Source organism: Mus musculus, chromosome 9 (assembly GCF_000001635.26).
Source record: "Mus musculus strain C57BL/6J chromosome 9, GRCm38.p6 C57BL/6J".
Lineage (NCBI taxonomy): Eukaryota > Metazoa > Chordata > Mammalia > Rodentia > Muridae > Mus > Mus musculus.
The window spans coordinates 61976613-61996398 of NC_000075.6; the positions used below are offsets into that span (position 1 = coordinate 61976613).

The 19786-nt window shown below is 46.9% G+C and overlaps 1 protein-coding gene and 1 long non-coding RNA gene across 4 annotated transcripts in view; one reads left to right on the forward strand and one right to left on the reverse strand.

Annotated features, from left to right (window-relative positions):
* Paqr5 (progestin and adipoQ receptor family member V) overlaps nt 1-19786 on the reverse strand; it is a 73115-nt gene that overhangs the window by 22875 nt on the left and 30454 nt on the right. For both annotated transcript variants that reach the window (XM_030244661.1, NM_028748.2), the window contains exon 2: nt 12381-12526. Coding sequence is in view for 1 of the 2 variants with exons in the window: in NM_028748.2 (NP_083024.1) it covers nt 12381-12431 (51 nt within the window). In the remaining variant the exon portion in view is untranslated. The remainder of the gene's footprint in view (nt 1-12380; nt 12527-19786) is intronic.
* On the forward strand, nt 49-19182 carry Gm35152. 2 transcript variants are annotated; one of them, XR_003948182.1, is made up of 3 exons: nt 49-131; nt 17855-17953; nt 18762-19182. It is a non-coding gene; the product is annotated as a predicted gene, 35152 (long non-coding RNA). The 2 variants fall into 2 exon arrangements; XR_001779201.2 differs by lacking the exons at nt 17855-17953; nt 18762-19182 and adding an exon at nt 11128-11275.

Below are 19786 nucleotides of genomic sequence, written 5' to 3' on the forward strand. Positions count from 1 at the left end.
GATGATGTATCCATAAGGCGCTTCATAAAGGCCTTTTGATGACAAGGCCTGCGATGCCCCAGACTGGACTGTGGGAGGAGGAGGCTGGCCACAGCAGGATCATAGAGCCACGGTCCCAGAGAGGTCTCCTGGTAAGCACTGCTCTCTCTTCTCTCAACACCTCCAGTAAGAAGTGTAAACTGGTCAGGTAGAACCGGCAGGTTTTGACTTATCTGAAGTATATCCATTTAAAATGGTAAGAGAAGGGCTAAGAGATGATGGCTTAGTGGCTGAGATGCCTGTGGTGCAATCAGGAGGTCAGACTTCAAGCCACAGGTCTGGAAAGCAGTGAGGGCCTGTAACTCCTGTAACTCCAGGGCTGGAGAGGCAGAGACTGAAGGATCCCTGGGGTTTACTGGTCAACCATTCTACCCAATCTGTGAGTCCTGAGTTTAGTAAAAGACCTTGCCTCACAGAGTGTAGTGACGGTTGGGTGTGGTGGCACACACCTTTAATCCTAGTACTCAGGAGGTAGAATCGGGCAGATTTCTGTCCGTTCCAGGCTAGGTCTATGTAGCAAGTTCCAAGCCAGCCAAGGCTACATAGTGAGACCCTACCTCGAAAAATCTAATAGATAATAAGATGGTGAAACAATGTGGAAGATACTCAGTGCCAACTTCTGGCACATGCACTCATACACAAAATGACTGACAAAACATCCAGGCAAGTGCCCTCTACCTCCGTCCATCTGAGAATGTGAAGAAAAGCGGAATTATGTCCTAGCGCTACAGAGATATATACACCCACAGTGGGGCATAGGTGGGGGAAACACAGAAGAGGAAGCTGGTTGGATGACAGGAAATGGATCTTCCTCTTCCTGTTGCTTAGCTCAAGGTTCCTTCACACTTCCGGCATCTGGGGTCAGACGGCCCTTTGCTGTGGAAGACTGACCTGTTGTGTGCCTGTGGCCTGTTGGAAGTGCACAGTCTAACCAAAACCCTTCTCCATGCCAAGAAGTGACAACCCAAACTGTCTCTAAATATTGGGATGGTCGCCTGGAGGCAGCATCCGGTTCTGGTTCAGAACTGCTGACTTTGCCTGTTGTGTGACAAAGGCTTGCTCTGTAGCCCAGGCTGACCTCAAACCCTTGGCAGTGTTCCTGCTTCAGCCTGCAAAGTGCTGAGACGACATGCGCAAGCCGTCGTGCTTGGCTAGAACCATTTGATTTCAATGGTTCACACTGTGGTGACCTTTGGAGGGTAAATTATAGCTAGTGAAATGGATTCATGGATAAAGGCGCTTACAGCCAAGCCCGATGACCTAAGTTCAATTCCCAAACCCACATGGTAGAAGGAGAGAACTGACTCCTGCAAGTTGTCCTCTGACTTCCACACACACGTGCGCACACACGCACACACACACACACACACACACACACACACACACAGGAACTAATTATACAGCAGTGGGCTAACAGAAATGATTACAGTGGCACTCTGTATTTAGTCTCCATGAGGGAAGTCAAGTCACAACACTTTCTCAGGCTTCCACTTTGCTTTCTTGTGGGAGGAGGGGAAGCTGCAGGAGCCCCACTGGCTTAGCACGCATGAAGCCTTGGGTTCCACCCACAGCAAAGCCCTGTACAGAATACAGCTGCCCCCACCTCTCGCTGTTCTGGTCAAGAATTCCCACAGAACTGTACAAGAAAGTAAGCAAAAAGGCATGTTCCAAATCTTAGCTCTTAGGAGAATGAGGCAGGAGGATCTCTACAAGTTCAAGTTCTTGCATACAGAACAAGATTTCATCTCAAAAAAAAAAACACACTGATGCCCCTGTGGCATACCGTGGGACCTAAGAGATGGGACAGTGGTGACCAGCATGGTAGGTGTTACAGCTTCCTTTTTGCTGCTGTGATAAAATACTCTGACCACAAGCAACTCAGAAAAAGAAGGATTTGTTCTTCATAATCCCAGATCACAGTCCATCACTGAGGGAAGTCAACGTGGAAGTTCAGGGCAGGCCTGAGCTATTCCACATATCATTATCTCCAATCAAGAAACTCATTTCACAGCCAGTAAATACAGCAGCAACTGTGGAGAACACTGCTTGCTTGCTAGCTTGCTCCCAGGCTCAGGCTCAGCTAGCTTTCTTACATAGTCCAGGGTCACCTGCCCAGGGAATGCTGCCGCCCACAGTGGGCAGGGTCCTCCTACATCAGTTATCAGTCAAGAAGATTCTCCATAGAAATGTCCACAAATCTGACCTTCCTCAGTTGGTCAGTCACCTCTCAGATGACTGTAGACTGTGCCAAGTTGACGGTTAAAACCACCCAGGGCAGCAGATATGTTGCTTTCTGATTTTAGGAGACTGTTAAGTTCAATTCTGGGTAAACTGGTTAGGCAGTGGGAATGGAGACAGAGATTTATGGTCTCACAACAAAATATAATTTGGGGCTTGGAGAGATTGTTCATCAGTTAAGAGCACTTGCTGCTCTTGGGGAAAGACCTGGGTTCATTTTTCTGGGCTCATAACCACTTGTAACTCTAGTTCCAGGGGATTTGACATTGCCTTTTGGTTTCCTTGGGCACCAGGAACACAATGTGACTAGGGGACAGTGAGAGGGATAAGTTGTAGGTGGTGAGATTAAGATATATTATATACATATATTACATTGTCAAAGAATAATTACAACATGTTGCAAACTCATAAGAAATCAGTAAGTTGTGTTTGTTTGGTTGGTTGGTTTGGCTTTTTTAAGACAGAGTTTCTTGTGTATCCCTGGCTCTTCTAGAATTCTCCAGGCTGGTGAATTCTCAGAGATCCACCTGCCTCTGCCTCCCAAGTGTGGGATTAAAGGTGTGCACCACCCCTGCCTCACTATAATTTTTTTTTTAAGAAATACAATTTCTGTTAGGTTTAGGCCTTAGCTAATGAAAGCGATTTGCTCCTTTTTTTTTTTTTTTTTTTAAAGACAAGTTATCTTAAATGCTATCTTTTTTGGGAAAGGATCTCAGGTCGCCCAGGCTGGCCTTGACCTAGATTCATAGAATAACCTTGAACTTCTGTTCTTCCTGATTCACCTCCAGAGTGTTTCGATAACAGCCAGTTTATAGGGTTCTGGAGATAGAACCCAGGGCTTCTAGCATACTAGGTGAGCACTCTGCCACCAAAGCCAAAGGCCAGACCCTTCAGTTTTGATTCTCCATTCCGCTGAAGTATCTGGCTTACGGTGGACACTCTCCTACAATGGGCACAGGAATCTTGACCTGCAGTTTCATCAGGCCTTTGGAGAAGGAAGCAAATGGGCCTTCACTTCTGATGCATGTACAATAGGATGTCTCTAGTTTGGGAGCATTCAGAAGACGTGGCTCCGAAAACGTGGCTCCCAGGGGCTTCTCACTGATCCATCAGACTACTTATATTTCAAGCTTTTGTTTTTTCCTTTCCCATTAAAAAAATCCAGTCGGGGTTGGGGTGGGATACTGGGACAATGTCTCAGAATCAAGAGCACTTGTTGCTCTTGCAGAGGACCTAGGTTCCGTTCTTAGGATCTACATGCCAACTCAAAATGTTAACTCCAGTTCTCAGTGATCTAGCATCCTCTTCTGGGCTCTTTGGGTACTGCATGCATGTGAGATACATATACATATACATATACATATACATATACATATACATATACATATGCATATACACAACCAAAGAAAAATGCTTATATACATAATGTAAATAAACTCTTAAAAAGTTTTCAAATGAGCTAAAGTATTGGCTGCTTACTAAAATGCAAAGACTTCAGGAAGAAGTGTTTATAAACATTGTTTGCTCCTTTGTGTGAATTGCTGGGTAACACACAGCAGGGAAGACTTTATTCAGGACCACTGTCACATAGGCAAGTGGGAGTCTAGAACCAAGGCACAGGCTGCTAGCAGTCGGAGAATCCCTGAGATTCCCGAGGACAGCCTGGCTGAACCAACCTAACAAGGCTCTTGCTGAAAACAGGCCAGAGTGGCTGCCCTTATCTAGGAGAGCGGCAGATGAAATTGAGCCTTCTGGATTAAGCCTTCTGGCTTGCCCAGAAAAGGTCACTCACAAACTGCCCAGGTAACTGGACATGCAACCAGCAAGCATGCTCCTCTCTGTGGGTCCTGGCATTCTGGCCAGCACAGGCACAGACAGAGGCCTAAAGGGAAGAGCAGGGATGTTGTTCCTGTCAATCACATTTGAGAATCTGGTCCCAGGGCTGGGAATGTGGCTCAGTTGGTGGAGAGCTTGCTTAGCAAGCACAAAGCACTGGGTTTGCTCCTCAGTCTGCCATAAGCCAGGCAGAGCAGTGTGTTCCAAGAATCCCAGCACTCGAGGGGGTCAGGAGTTTAAAAGCCATTCTTGGCTATATATGGCATTCCAGGCCAGCCTGTGCTACATGGCTAAAAGGAGGAAGAGGAGGAGAAAAGGGAGGAAGAGGAGGAAGAGGAGGAAGAAGAGGTGAAGGTCTGGTCCCAGATCTGAGGTTGGGAGAAGAGGTCTTGGTTACAGAAGCCAGGGCTGGGTACTTATTAAAAGAGCCTACCTCCATATGTCCCATTATTTTGACCTTTCCATGTATGACAAGCCCAACATGGTGCATGTGGTAGGGGCAGGATATCAGGTAGCCCCTGAGAGGTCATGGCAGGTGGATAGGGAATGAAAAAAGACAACAGCTCTCTGTGACCCAAGACAAAATGGCTTTCACTTGAGATAACACAACGGATCCACTCCTGCCCTCCCTAGAGTGAACCTCTGTTTACTGGACAGAATTGCCAGCACTCAGGTGCGCTCCTGCTCCTAGCAGCTTTGAGCACAAGAAGGCCGAAGGTTCCCTCCCCCATGACATCCCAGCCTCAGCAAAGCCCTCCTCATGGAGTTGATCCTCACAGAACACGGGCTACATACATCGAAACAGCAAAGAGAACATTTGAAAACAATTTTTGTATTCCAAGCTCAGCTTGATCCCCAACGGCAAATTACAATCATCTCCTCGTTACTCTGAAGTCTGGCTTCATTTCCAACTTCCCTCCACCCGCAACTCGCTCTGAGTTCTCAGGCACCTGCTTATTTGCACAGCAGAAGCAGTTTTTAGGGTCCCACTTTGCATCTACGGTAGCAGACTGGGCAATTTAGAGCGAAATGGAAGCGAGCTGTGTGCAGCCTATTAGGAGTAAGACCCTCCAGGTGGCCTCTTAGCTCTTTTAGCGCTTGTGGCTGGCTCAGCATCACAGAATGTTCCCTGAGACCCCGGTGCGCCCCCCAGCTGAAGCCTGAAATTCCACCCTCTGGTTTTTCTAGCTATTAAACTGCAAATCACCCAAGGGGAAAATAAATGAGTATCTCTGGTCTGCGGTAAGTAACAGATTTTGATGGTGAAAAAAGGGAAGAGGGAAGAACGGGGTGGAGAGGGAAGGGAAGACAGCTGGCTTCTAGCGTACTCTTCACTTCCTGTCCAAGTGCCACAGAATCTTCACATCCTCCTTATAAAGAAGAGTCCTGGATTGACCTCAGGATGGAGGGTGGTGGTGGTGGAGGTGGTGGCGGCATCTCTCCATGTTCCCATCAGTCTCGGGAGTCAGGCCTCAGGCCTCCACTTTCTGCCATGATGCACCCCTCCCACACTGCTAAGCAGGGACTGTTGAGAGGTACAACTGTCATCCCTTAGGGTACAGGACACTCCAGTCCTACTCTGAGAAACAGAATTATGTCTCCCTTCAACTTTACACATTAAAATACTACTACCCCAACACCCTGTATTTGAAGCTGGCCTCGAATTCCCCATGTAGACAAGGATGACCTCGGACTTCTGATCCTCCTGCCTAAGTACTGAGATGACAGGAGTGTACCACCATTCTCTGATGGAGAGCAAACCTATGGCTTCATTCATTCTAGGCAAGGGTTCTAGCTGAGCTACAACCTCAGCCCTGGCAACAGGGTCTCCCCGAGAGGATGACACTTAAAATTAAGCCATTTAGAGTGGGTTGTTATCCAGTGTGGCTGGTGACTTTCAGAAGAGGAAGTCTGGATTGACAGAGTTCCCAGGTGTGGACCCCAGTGAAGAGGCTACAAGAAGGAGGCCCCAGAGGAACAGCCCTGCCCTCACCTGATCTTGGCCTTCCGGTACCCGAGCTGAGAGGAGATAGCCAGTAGGATCTAATCCTCAGCGCTTCCTCCCTGGTTTGTCAGCGTCATCCCTAAACCGGCTCTTTGGCAGGTCACCCAAGGGTCTCACTGCACTTGGTGGCTTGTATAAGAGTCTGCAATTATTTATGTATGATTATCTGGGACACTTTTATGTAGCCCAGGCTGAACTTGAACTCATTATGTAGGTGAAACTGGCCTCGAACTCCTGAACCTCCTGCTACTGCCTCTAGAGAGCTGGAACTATAAGGCTGCCCCAGCAGGCCTGGAGGAGAGGCGGCGTTTCTAACAGGCTTCCTGGCAGACACTGACACCTCTGTCCTTGCAACCCAGCTGCCACCTCTGTGCCCAGAGTCCAGTTTCTCTCAGAAGGGGATGTTGCCTTTAAGTAAGGACAACAAGATGGAGACAGGGTAGGGTGTTAAGGTTTGAGTCTAAAATACCCCCATGGGATCATGCACTGGGGGCGTGGCTGTCTGCCACTGATGGGCCTTTGGGAAATGACTGGATACTGAGGGTTCTAACCTAGACAGACAGTGGATGGATGTCCTGATGGAAGTGTGCTCTAAGCTTTATGAGAGGTGTGGAAAGGCAGGCGGTGGGGCCTGGTTAGAGGAAGTTGATCAGTGGAGGTTACCATGGGAACTCTACCTTGTCTTGGTCCCTTCCTGTGTCCCTTTTCTCTGCTTCCTGATTGCTGTGCTGTTAGCTGCTGGGCCACACCCTCCCTGCTGTGACATACTGAAATCTCTGAGCCTACTCCTTCCTCCTTTGAAGCTGTTTGAACCAGGTGCAGTGAAAACACTAAGCTTAGCATTAGTGGCGCACGCCTTTAGTCCTAGCACTTGGGAGGCAGAGGCAGGTGGATCCCTGAGTCTACAGAGCTAGTTCTAGGATAGCCAGGGCTACACAGAGAAACCCTGTCTCAAGACAAAACAAACAAATAAACAAACAAGAATGTTATGGAACATAAACACAAAAGGACGTGAAAGGCTGGCACAGGGAAAAGACAAAAACCAGGGTGTATCTAGGTTGAGGTTTGCAGGCAGAAAGGTCAGAGTGATGCAAAGTTGCTGGATTTCAAGATGGAGCCAAGGAGTGGGAAGAGCAAGGAGCTCTTCTCTCTGCGTCTTAACTGGGATTCTGGCCCATCCACCCACAGCACACTTGCACTGTACAGGGCTGGAAGATAATGATTGCTGGTCTATTGCCCTTCCTTTTGTTTCTTCAGTGCTAGGTATGGAACCTGGGGTCTGAAGTGTGTGAGGCTGTTACATAAGCCACCAAATTTGTAAGAACTGGTTAAGGAAGTAGAAGGAAGCTATCAAAGGCCAGAATTTGACAAAAATCCCAAGCCAGGCAGGGTGCACATGGTTTGAGTTGCTTGCTGGAGTTGGTAGCTTTTTTTTTTCTTCCAGATTTTTTATTTCATGTGTGGGTTATTTTGCGTGTAATGTCTGTACATCATGTGTATGCAGTGCCTGTGGAGGCCAGAAGAGGGCGTTGCATCCCTTGGAACTGGTGTTACAGACAGCTGGAAGTTAACATGGGCTAGGAACCAAACCTGGGTCCTCTGTATAAGTAGCCAATGCGTTTATGCACTAAGCCATCTCTTCAGCCCCTGAAGGCTTTTTTTTTGGGGGGGGGGAGCAGTTCAGAGGTGTGTACTTCATTCTCTAAATGATTCCAGGATAACTTCCTAAAATATGTAGGCAATTTGACCTTAAACTATGTTCATTTCGACCAGTGAGAAGGCTAAGAAAAGTGAACATGTGGATTTCATTTAGATAAGATACACAATGATTAGAAGGAGTCAATGAAACAAGAGAGCTCCAATTTGGTCTGTTGTGGGTAATTATATTAATTATGACTATGAGTTCTCTATTGATATTTGTTATAGGATATTGTTAGCCAAAGCTTAAAAAAATGTATCTACATGTATCTATGATGGACTACATAACAAGAACCTTTATCTCAATCCTCTTTCCAAATTAGGTTGAACTATTTCACTTTATAAAGAAGTTTTAAACTAGACATTTTTGACTAAGGGTGTAGTTCAGTTGGTAGAGTGCTGTACTAAGGAGAGTTACTGGATACCAAGGAAGATTACAGAAAACTCTCAGCTGGGTGTGGCAATTCACACCTGTAACCCCAGCACTGGGAAGGCAGAGGCAGATGGCTCTCTGTGAGTTTGAGGCCAGTTTGGGCTACATAGTGACCTCCTGGACAGCCAGACCTATGTAGAAAGATGATCCTGTCTCAAAACAAATAAAAACAAAACCTCCCAATAATTCAGGGCCTTCTGCTAGTCTGCATATGGGATTCTGGTCAGAATCTATGCTGTCTCTGAGAACCATGACGTCTCTAACAGGAAACGCTCCAGTCTTGGCAGTCCCGGGGAGCAAGCACAAAGCTGTCCTCAGGAATCCAGCTTTGCTCAAGTATGCACATTCAAGAACAGAGCATCTCAAGGGAGGGGTGGCAGCAAGAGCAGGGCCAGAAATGGAGTCCCAAGGGTTGCAGAGATGGCTCCGTGATTGAGGGCACCTGTTCTTCCAGCTAACCCAGGTTCCGTTCCCAACAGGGTAACTCACAACCTAGTTCCAGGAGACTCAGTGCCCTCTGCTGGCCTCTGTGGGCAGTACATGGAGCTAAACACCCACACCCTAAAATAAAATCAAAATCTCAAAAAAAAAAAATTTTTTTTTTAAGAGGGTAGGGGGAGTGAAGTCTCAGCTAGGTGTGGTGGTGCACGATTGCAGTCCCAGCACTTAGGAGGCAGCAAGAGGAGGATCACCGTAAATTTGAGTTTGAGGCTAATCTGGTTTTATGAAGAAATTTCCTGGCAAGATGCCTTTGCACAACTGTTCAAAGGCAGAATCTGTTCTTCAGGCACGGCAGAAATAGTCAGCACTCGCCAACTCTCTGTGTGTTTCCTGTGTCTTAGGCTTGTTTGAGGTCTGATCAGAGTCAGGTGACTGTTTACGGCACGCTCCCTTTGGGCCAGAACAGTTCAAAGCAGTGCATTGCCTTGAAACTGCTTTTATTCACGTTAAAAGTCTGTTTATTTACTCACACACAGAGGACAACTAGCGTTAGCCGGGGCTTGCTTTCTACCATTTGAATCCTGGGGATTAAGCTCAGGTTGTCAGGTGATAGCTCCACAGGACTGAACTCAGACAGCGCCAGTCTTTTGGGAAACTGTTTTGGGTCAAAGGGCACAACACAATCTTGTCTTCATCATGTTCCCTTCTCAGGGTCAACCCAACCCCACCCACCAAGGATTCAAGGTCCTGGCCTACTTTTTATATTCAGGACAGTTCTGAAAGGCGAAGCCCAGGTAGAGCCCATGTATGAAGAGCTTTGTATGTATGTATGTATGTATGTATGTATGTATGTATGTATGTATGATGGCTTTGTGGGGTGGTAAGAGCCTTTGATGCCGTGGCTCCTCCCACATCCTGCCGTGGCTCCTCCCACAACCTGCCGTGGCTCCTCCCACACCCTGTCATCCTCACTTTTCACAGTGCTGTACCTGAGGACCATCCCCAGTTAACTCCCTGCCTTTCAGTTTCTGTCTCGGAGTTTGTTTCTAGGAAACCCAACTGAAGATGCCGTCCTCTCTCTTCCCCTCTGTGGTGACCTCGGAGGCCACCTGTTCCAGATGGTGCAGCTAGGAATGACTGCTGTGTAAATCTGAAGCGAAAGCAGTCTTTGACACTTCCAGTCACTGAGGTATCTGGGGTAACATGCGATTGGGTATCATGTAGCCCAGTCTGGCCCCAAATTCACTATAGCCAAAGATGACCGTGAACTTCTGATCCTCCTGCTTCTAGTTCATGAGTGCTGAGAGTACAGACATGTAGTAACTGGGATTCGAACCTGGATCCTTTTGCATTCTAGATAAATATTCTATCGATTGAGCTACATTCCCAGCCAATCCTGGGTGACTTTAAACCTCTGCTTGTCTACTCTCTAGTGCCTCGTACAGCTAGCTGTTCATAGTAAAACAGTTGAGGTGAGCTAGGTGATGGTCATGCATGCCTCAAATCCTAACTCTCCAGAGGCAGGCAGCCTGTATATAATGCAAGTTCCAGGACAGCCAGTACCACACAGAGAAACCCTGTCTCAAAATAAAGAGAAAAAAAAAAAACCTGAAGTGATCTCTAAACTAGTACCTGCAGAGCATGTCTAGAAGTAGAAGAGTGAAAACAGAAAAGTAAGAATGTGACCCTTCATCCCAAAGGACTGGAATGGAAGGCAGAAGCAGAGGAAACAGATACATTCACCCAGGACAGCTGAAACAAATACAGATCCCTCTATAGGACACCACTAGACACATCAGCAGAGACATGGGTCTCCAAGCTAGAGCTCCAACTCCAAGCTGTTTACACAAGGCACAGGGAGCGTTGAAAGGCGAAGGAAGAGAAGAGATGAGTCAAAGGATAACAAACGCAGCGGGCCTGTATTGCATCACCAGGAGGGACCCCAGACAAAGGGCACTGTGGCGATACAGGCATTTCTTCCTCGCCAGGAAGCTAACTTCTCTATGAGGCATTTAAATTGTTATTACATTTATTTGTTGTGTGTGTGTGTGTGTGTGTGTGTGTGTGTGTGTGTGTGTAGCTATGCATGCATACGTGTGCACATGTGTGTGGAAGCCAGAGGACAATCTCCAGTGTGGTTCTTCTGCAGGTACCATCCATCTTGATTTTTGAGAGTTTCTCCTTGACCTGGGGCTTACAGACAAGGTTCGGGTGACTGGCCAGTGACCCCAGGGATCCATCCCTGTCTTTCCCTAGTGTTGAGTTTACAAGCACTCACCAGTTTCTTACTTTGGTTCTGAGATTTGAACTTGGATCCACAGGCTTTTACAGCAAGCCCCTGAGCACCAGTTATTCTCCCAGCCCCTGCAACTCATCCTAACAGTGTCTTTCCTGCTCCTTTCCTCCCCTGTGACGAAGTGACCCCTCTCTCCTCTAGCTGCTTTACAAAGTACTCGTGTATGTTTGAGATCCCCATGAGCCTCAGAGGAGCCCAGTCAGGACAGAGTTGCCCACATGTCTTCTCCGGATCCTGCAGAGAAACACCTTGCACACAGGAAGAAGTCAATAAAAATGTCATGAATCCACGTCATGAATAAATCCAAGACTCACACTGTGTTCCCACTAGTCACACCCACTGATGTGTGGACAGAGAGGGGAGCGGATGGCCCTGCGATCCCAGAGGCAGGGCCCTGCTAAAAGGGCCATGGATGGTGGCTTTCTTTAGAACTTCCTGCTTTCCTCAGCTTGCCCCACCACAGCTCTGCACTGCCCATGATTCTGCCCAGTGCCATCTTCCTGGCATCACCTGGCTCTAGAGCTTCAGGTCAGAGCCTGGCAGGTCTCTACTCAGTGTCCCACTGGTGATACTGAGCGTGGATAGGGACTGTAAGATATCACTGTGTGACAAGCAGCTGAGCAGAAAGGGGCTCTCATCTACCCAGGAAATGTCCCACTACCAAACGGCATTGACTCTCAGTCCTGCAGGAAGGAAAGTGGATCCAGAGACAAGGGTACAGTCTTGTGCTTTCTCTACAAGGCAAGATAGAAGTGCACCAGTCTGGCACAGCATACAACCAAAAGGTTAGGGCTTATAGAGGCGGGGTGTCTGTGCTTGCTGTGTGTGTCAGGATGGCTCTGTGGAAAGGAGACAAGAGCCACTAACTAAGCCCTTCTCCATTGCCCAACCCTAGGCCTGGTCTGACCCTCCTGCAAGAGTGGAGGGTAGAACTGGGAATGGTGGTGGAGCCTGTAATCCCTGCACGCGGGAGGCTGAGGCAGGAGGACTGTGTGTCTGAGGCTAGATTGTCTCAAGTAAATGGAGGCATGGGGAGTATGCGACAGAACACGTCTGCAGAGCCGTGTTAAGGTGACTGCTCTCTGGCCTACTTTGGAGCACCACAGGAGGCTGAAGCCAGCCTTTCCCCACCCTGTAGCTGGTACCGCTTCCCCTGACTAGCCCACATCTGTGCTCTCTAATGACTTTGCTTCCTGATGCAGCACGAGGTTATACTGAAGGGCTACACTTTGCCAGCCTGGTCCATGGTTGGGGCAAGGGATGCTGGTTTCTGCAGGAGGTTCAGAGGGGTGCCTTGAAGACAAGGGGCCTCGTGAAAGCATCCTCAGGTCCCACATTGCAGGGGTCGATCGGCTGCAGACCCTGGAACTCAGCCGTGGAATGAAAGCACTCACCTGGGGCACCTGGTCTATGCGGAATAGCCTAGGGAGCTTTAGGCTCAGCATCTTGACACCAGGCTGGGAAAGGCAGTTGAGGTCACTCTGGCCCCTCAGCAGGTCCCACTCAGTTCTGACATACCAGGGACATCAAGGTAGCTTCCCTGAAAGAGGACAAACAAGAAATCAGGCCAGACTCCACCTAACTTCAACTGGATATGGTTTCTGGTGGTTTAACTATTGGACATTTTTCGAATGAGAGCAAATAAACAAGATTGCCAAGATTCCCAAGGGGAATGTAGCTCAGTTGGTAGAGTGCTTGTCTGACATGCGTGAGGTCCTGGGTTCAATCCACAGCACTGCATAAAACAGGCATGCTGGTACATGCCAGTCATCCTGAGGCGGTAGAGGCAGGGGGCGGGGGGAATCAGGAGTTCAAGGTCATTCTTAACCCCTTAAGTAGGCCAGCCTGGGCTACTTGAGCCCCTGTTTTTTTTTTTTTTTTTTTTTTTTTTTAGAGGGGAGGTTTTAAGACAAGATTTCTGTATAACAACCCTGGCTGTTCCGAAACTGGCTTTTGTAGACTAGGCTGGCCTTGAACTCACAGAGATCTGCCTCCTGAGTGCTGGGATCAAAGAGATGTGCAAAGATTTTTTTTTTTTTTTTTTTTTTTTTTTGAGATAGGGTTTCTCTGTGTAGTCCTGGCTGTCCTGGAACTCACTTTGTAGACCAGGCTGGCCTCAAACTCAGAAATCTGCCTGCCTCTGCCTCCCAAGTGCTGGGATTAAAGGCATGCGCCACCATGCCCGGCTGCAAAGATTTCTTAAAAGCAGTGATTCAGACCACTTCATTCCTCGCTCTGAGAATGCCAGCTGGTAAGCAATTAGATCCTTCCACGGCTGATTACTACAATACGAAAAAAACTTCAAAATCTCTATGCTAGAATTGAATCCTCAGTGTGGTATGAAGTAAGGCCTTTGGAAGGTAATGAGGTCATGAGGGTCCCACTCTTATGAATGGGATTAGTACCCTTATAAAAAAGGCCTGAAGGAGCTTTCTTGACACTGGGCCCAGGATATGGGGGGAGGGTGCAGGGGGCACAAGGAGAAGGGGCCGTCTGTGAATAGTCTCAGTATGGACTGCTTAGCCCCTAGAACTGGAAGGAATACATTTTCATTGTTTATAAACCACCGATCTAAGGTATTATAGCAGAACGAACGCAATAGAAAACAGTAGGGCTCTGAGGGACCCGAGGCCACCTATTTCTCTCTGAGGGACGAGCTGTAGGCAACTTTCCCCAGAGTTGCTGAACTGGGTAGTGTTGAGGTCATGCACTCTGCTCCACCATAGGCTGGTCTGAGGGAGGCAGAGATGTCTCAAGTCTGTGTCACCTTAGGTGACATAAGTAGACAGTGCAGGAGGGACATGAGATGGTTCAATGACCATTGACAAAAAAGTTTGCCTCCAAGCCTGAAGACCCAAGTTCCATCCCCAGGATTCTCATGGGAAGAAAAGAGAAAACAAAAACAAAAACAAAAACAAAAACAAAAAGGTTGTCTTCTGTCCTCTAGGCTTGTACTGAGGTGTCTATGCACTTACACATATGCTTGCAAAAGCACACACATACACAATAAATAAACTAAATTTTAATACATTTTAATAAAAAATGTAAAAGGGGCAAAGAGCTGTGTCCTAGTTCAAAGAAGAATAGCCTCTTCCAGGGGGCTGACCACACAGCTCTGTCACACACACACAAAAAAAAAAAAAAAAAAAAAAAAAAAAAACAGGCCAGGCAAAAGGCCAAGGAGCTTCTTGGAGACAGAGCAACTTGGAGTAAACAATAAATTTGATCAAACACAGGATTAAGGCTGTTTAGCAACTGTAAACAATATGAACTACAGACATCTAAAGTTCTCAGACAGCCCAAGAAACAGAAAAACGCTGCTTTAGCACAAAGAGGACAAAGCTAGGGACTGACCACAGTGTCTCTCTGCCATCACCCCTGGACTGAAGCCTCCTTAGAGCCTTCCTCATGTCCCCATCAACAGGAATCTTTCCCTGCCTCCGAGGGACCTCCCTAAATCACATTCCTCCTGGGACCTCTGTGGCTGACCTGACACACGCACAGAGAGAGAGAGAGAGAGAGAGAGAGAGAGAGAGAGAGAGAGAGAGAGAAATGAAAGGAGGACAATTAGATAAGACATGACAACCTCTGATCTCTACACACACACACACAAACACACACACAAAAACACACACACACTCGAGAATTGGCTTTAACTAAAGAGAATACATCCTAGCACAAAGCACTAAGACCACATTTCTCCTGAGCACAGGGAGATGCTGGAAACGGGATGTTTGGGATGTGTGTGGTCTGGATGGCAAGTAGGGAGCCACTCCTGCCAACTCAGCAAGCTGAGGCCACATCCCAGATAAGACAGAACTTGACTGACCTGTTTCAAAAGTGCGAAGCTTCCGCTGTTATAGTCTTACAGTAATGAAGCTTCTCCTATGACTAGGTTGTTAGCCCACATCTAAATTGTCCATCTTCATGTTTGTTAACAATTGCAAAAGACCAGTGGCTGATGGTGGGAAATCACAGCACACAGCTGATCTTAAGCTTTCAGACATCACGGAGCCTAGAATTAACTCCCTGATCCTTTCAACTCTACCTGCTGGGAAACATGCTCTTCATTTCACAGACCCTAGAAAAACCAGACTGCAATTTGCCAACATTGCAGGGTGGGTTGCTGTGTCAAGGACAAGCTTGTTCAAGGGTTTCTGTTCAACTTTTCATTCAGTTGTGTGGTAGAAACACTGATAAAAAGGCAACTTAGGGGCAATAGGTTTATTTTAGCTAAAATTCCCAGGCTGTAGCCCATCACTGCAAGGAAGACAGTGGCAGGAGTTTGAGAGAGCTGGTCACATTATATCCACAGTCAACAATAGAGAAATGAATGCATGCTCACTTGATTGCACTAAGTTCACTTTCTTCACTCTTAGGCAGTCCAGGAACCCCTGCCTAGGGAATGGTGTCACCCACAGTGGCTTGATTTTCCTGCATCAATTAATTTAAGATAATTTTACACAAACATGCTCAAAGGCCAACCCAATGTAAACAATCCCTCATTAGGGCTCTCAAGTTGTGTCAAGTTGACAATTAAAGTTAACCATCATAGTTTCTAAGGTAAAATCCAAACACATCAAAAAGATACATCTTAGTAGTGTTTCATATAAGACTTCATCTTCCTGGAGTTCTTTAAGAGAAGGGTGAGATGTTTCTCAGTTAGTAGAGTGCTTGCTCAGCACACACAAAGCTCTGGGCTTGATCCTGAGCACAGCATAAAGCCACGTATAGTAGTTAGTACCCACTTATAACCGCAGCACTCAGGAGGCAGAGGCAGAAAGATAAGTTCAAGGTCATGCTTGGCTATACAGAGAGTTCCAGGACAGCTTAGGAAATGAGAGACACTATCTCAAAAATAAAGTGGATGTTGTTCTGAAATAGCCTTAATAAAATTCATGAGAATAAAATTATAACCACCACCACCAACAAAACCTAAGATACCTACTAAATACTGCCATATATGCTGGTCCAAAAGAAACTGGTGAGTTGTTTTCCCAATGACAGGTTCCAAGCTTTAATAAATTTTAATAGTATGAATGTACCAATAACTAGTTATATTATTAGCACAAATTTATTAATTTGGTCAAGTACACATATAGAATCTCAATTCTATTTAATCCAGTAATTAAAAATGTTTCCTCATATTGCATAGAAGTAAATGTGCCAAAGTCTTCATCTGTGTCATCCAAGACAACCTCTTCTTTATAAATACTGTCACTTTTTTGAGTTGCCTCATACAATTTGACTAAAGAATATTGTTTAATCCTTTATCCATGATATTAGCAGTTTTTAACCTGTGGGCCTTGACCCCTTTGGGGGTGGTGGAATCACATATCAGATACCCTGCATATCAGATATTCATATTGTAATTCATAGTGGCAGCAAAGTTACAGTTATGAAGTATTATGGAAATAATTTTATGGTTGGGGGTCACCACTACATGAACTGTATTAAAGGGTCACAGCATTAAGAAGGTTGAGAATCACTGCATTATCCAGAGGCTCAGAAAACAGCATCTTAAAACACAACTCCTCATCGAGCTGAGCAGTTTAAACTGAAGGAGACTAGAAGGGCCCAGAAACAGGGCTCTCGAACCTACTCCTGCCCTGCTCTCTGTCACCTCGCTCTCTCCTAAAGCAAGCTGTAACGCTCAGAAAAGTCTCGTGCTCCTTTGTAGATCCTGACTCCATGCGCCCTGGCCCACATTGAAAAGAGAATACATTGCAAAGAGAGACAAAAAGATTCTGAGCAGACAGGCCTGCCTAGGGTCCCCACTGAGGGTCTGTTTGCATTAGGCCACACTCTGTGTCCAATCATTCATTTCAAATGCTGCCCATTCTTCACAGAACTTGAGCATGAATACTGTTCTTGATGGGTCTTTTGGCCTGTATTTCTGAACTATCTCATGCCATAAAAAGTGTGTGTGTGTGTGTGTGTGTGTGTTCACATGTGTACACGTGAAGGCCAGAGACAACCTTATATGCCATCCCTCTGGTGCTATCTGCCCTTTTCTCAGACAGCATCTCTCCTTGGTCTGGAGCTCACCTAACAGGCCAGCCCATCTGCCTGTCTCCACCTCCCAAGTGTTGGGATTACAAACATGTAACATCACAGCTGGCTTTTTAAAATGTCGGCTCTGAGGACAGAAGCTTGTTACTGAGCCATTTCCTTAGCCTTTAGCATCTTTGATTTTTGAAACAAGGGTCTCCTAGTCTGGCCTTGAATTTGCTGAACAGCTGAACGTGACTTTGGACCTTTCATTTTGCCTCCACCTCTCAAGTGCTGGGATTGTAGGTGTACTTAAAAACAATTCTGCCGATATCTTTGCTGTGTAAACCTCCCATCTGCCCGAGTACCCTGACTTAGTCTCCTGTTTCTGCTTAAGTTGTTTAAAGTACCCACCACTGCTCTCAGCTTTATGTGGTGCTAGGGACATCACCCAGGGCTTTATGCACACTGGGAAACACTACCAACTAAGCCACACCCGAGCCCTAGCAAACTTAGATCAAACAAATTCATTGTGTTTTTCCTCTTACTAACTGAATGTTCTCTCTCTCTCTCTCTCTCTCTCTCTCTCTCTCTCTCTCTCTCTCTCTCTCTCTGTGTGTGTGTGTGTCTGTGTCTGTGTGTAGGTGGGGGGATAATGGCCTTGACCCTTATGATGCATGAGGGATTGGTTCTCACCTTTCCATCCCCACTGTTCAAAGCTGCACTTGCTGAGCTCAGTGTTGGCTGCCGAAGACTGCATCCCAATGCATGGCCATTGGTGTGCTGGGTTATACTGTTTACAACCTGCTTTTAAATGCTTCTTATGGAGGGGCTGGAGAGATGGCTCAGCACTTAAGAGCACTTACTGCTGTTGCAGAGGACTTGAGTTTGGATCCCTGAACAAGCATGGGGTGACCCACAACCAATCACCTATAACTGCAGCTCCTGGGGATCTGACACTCTCTTCTGGCTTCAGGTAACCACTCACATAACTAGACACACAGACACACAGACACACAGACACACAGACACACTAGTAGTAGCAGTAGTAACCTTTAAATACTTCACATAGAGGATGTGCTGTGGAGGTAAGGTTCTAACCATAGCCTCATGAGTGTTTGTTAGCATCTGAGAGACTAACCATCACCTCACTCCAGAGGGAAGCTTGGGTCCAGCTGGGGTCACTGGGCACCTACACCTAAGAGTCCACTCAGGAGTAGAGCAATTCTGTTTCACTAGAGGCACGAGTGGGACCAGAGATGTGTAAGTTAGTGAGATTCAAAGTGCAGGTGCCCTCTGGTGTGCGCACACAGGGACAGCTACAGGATGGCCAGGGAGGCTGCTCCTCCCATGGCGTCACATGAGAGGAATGGGTAGCTTGGACTGAAGCAGATGTCTTAACTTTGCTACTGTTACAGAATTAACATGGAGGGGGGAACCAATCCACAGTCTTCAAGATTAACAAAGGAAAGAGTTCTTTAACACTAGCGGCAAGTGCATGACTGGTTCTGGCTAACGCACAGAAGGGAATTGGCTTTGTGCAGACAATGTTAACAGCTTACATAGGCCCTGGGCTTACACGTCCACACACTGTGCCATTCTCTCATGTCCTTCAGGTCCCGGCCCCATATTATACTTTGAACAATTTAAACAGAGCCAGGAGACTGCAAGTCTGGCTTCTTAAATGGATGAGAGATTTACAAAGCAAATCATTGGCAGGATTATTTTTATGCACACCAATGTTGCTCTTTTGATATGACATAGAGTTGTCTTTGTTTCTACAGTTTCTAACCAGCCTGCTTAGAACACTACTCACCTGCCAGCTGGATGGGAGGCCGTGCTCCTTCAGCTAAATCCTACTTAGTGCAACTTTATATTTCCTAAGCACGGATATTAGTAAATCTTATCTGGCGTTAATTGTATTACTTCGGGCTCCTCCTGCATCATTACCAGACTTTTGTCATCTCAGCCTCAGGTGAACTCTCAGGCAAGGTGTGCTTGAGAGTCCCCCACAGCACAAGTAGCTTGTCCTGAAGACTTTATGATGCCCTTGTGCTGGTTTGCTGAAACAAATATGGATGTCAGAAACCCGGCCCCAGCTTCTCACAGCGTTGGGCTAACAACGGGCATGGAGGCATGGTCTAATTGTCCCCAAGCATCTAAATACCAACTGAGCCCAGGATGGCATTTCAATGACCTTCAGACACCGTGAGCTAGAAGACACATCGCCATTTTCATGTACCAAAAAAGAGAGAAAATGATGCCAATTACAATCAGGAGATGCTGTTGACTGGAAATGAATTCTAATTTTGGAGCTGCTAAAATGTTAGGCAGAGGGGGGAGGCTAGAGAGACAGTTCAGTCATTGGTGTGCCTGTCACACATGTACGAGGACCTAAGTTCAGTCCCCAGTACTTACATAAAAGGTGTGTCTGTAATTCCTGTGCTGGGGAGGTGGAAACAGGAGGACCCCTGGGGCCCTCAGGTTCCAGTCTCCCGAATAGCTGTGCTGGTTAATACTGTCAACCTGACAGGATCTAGGGTCACCTAGGAGACAGGCCTCTGGGGCTCGTGATGAATTGTCTCGATTACGTAAAGAGGGGTGGGAAGACCCACAGTTCTGGGCTTGGGTCTTGAGCAAGCTGTCATCCATCTTTCTCTAGCAAGCTCTGGCCACCAGGATACCCCTGCCGTGAAGGGTTGTACCCTCAGACTGTGAGCACAAATAAAGCCTTTCTCCCTTAAGGTGCTTCTGTCGGGTATTTTATCACAGCAACAGGAAAGCAATAAAACAAGAACTGCTAGAGGTT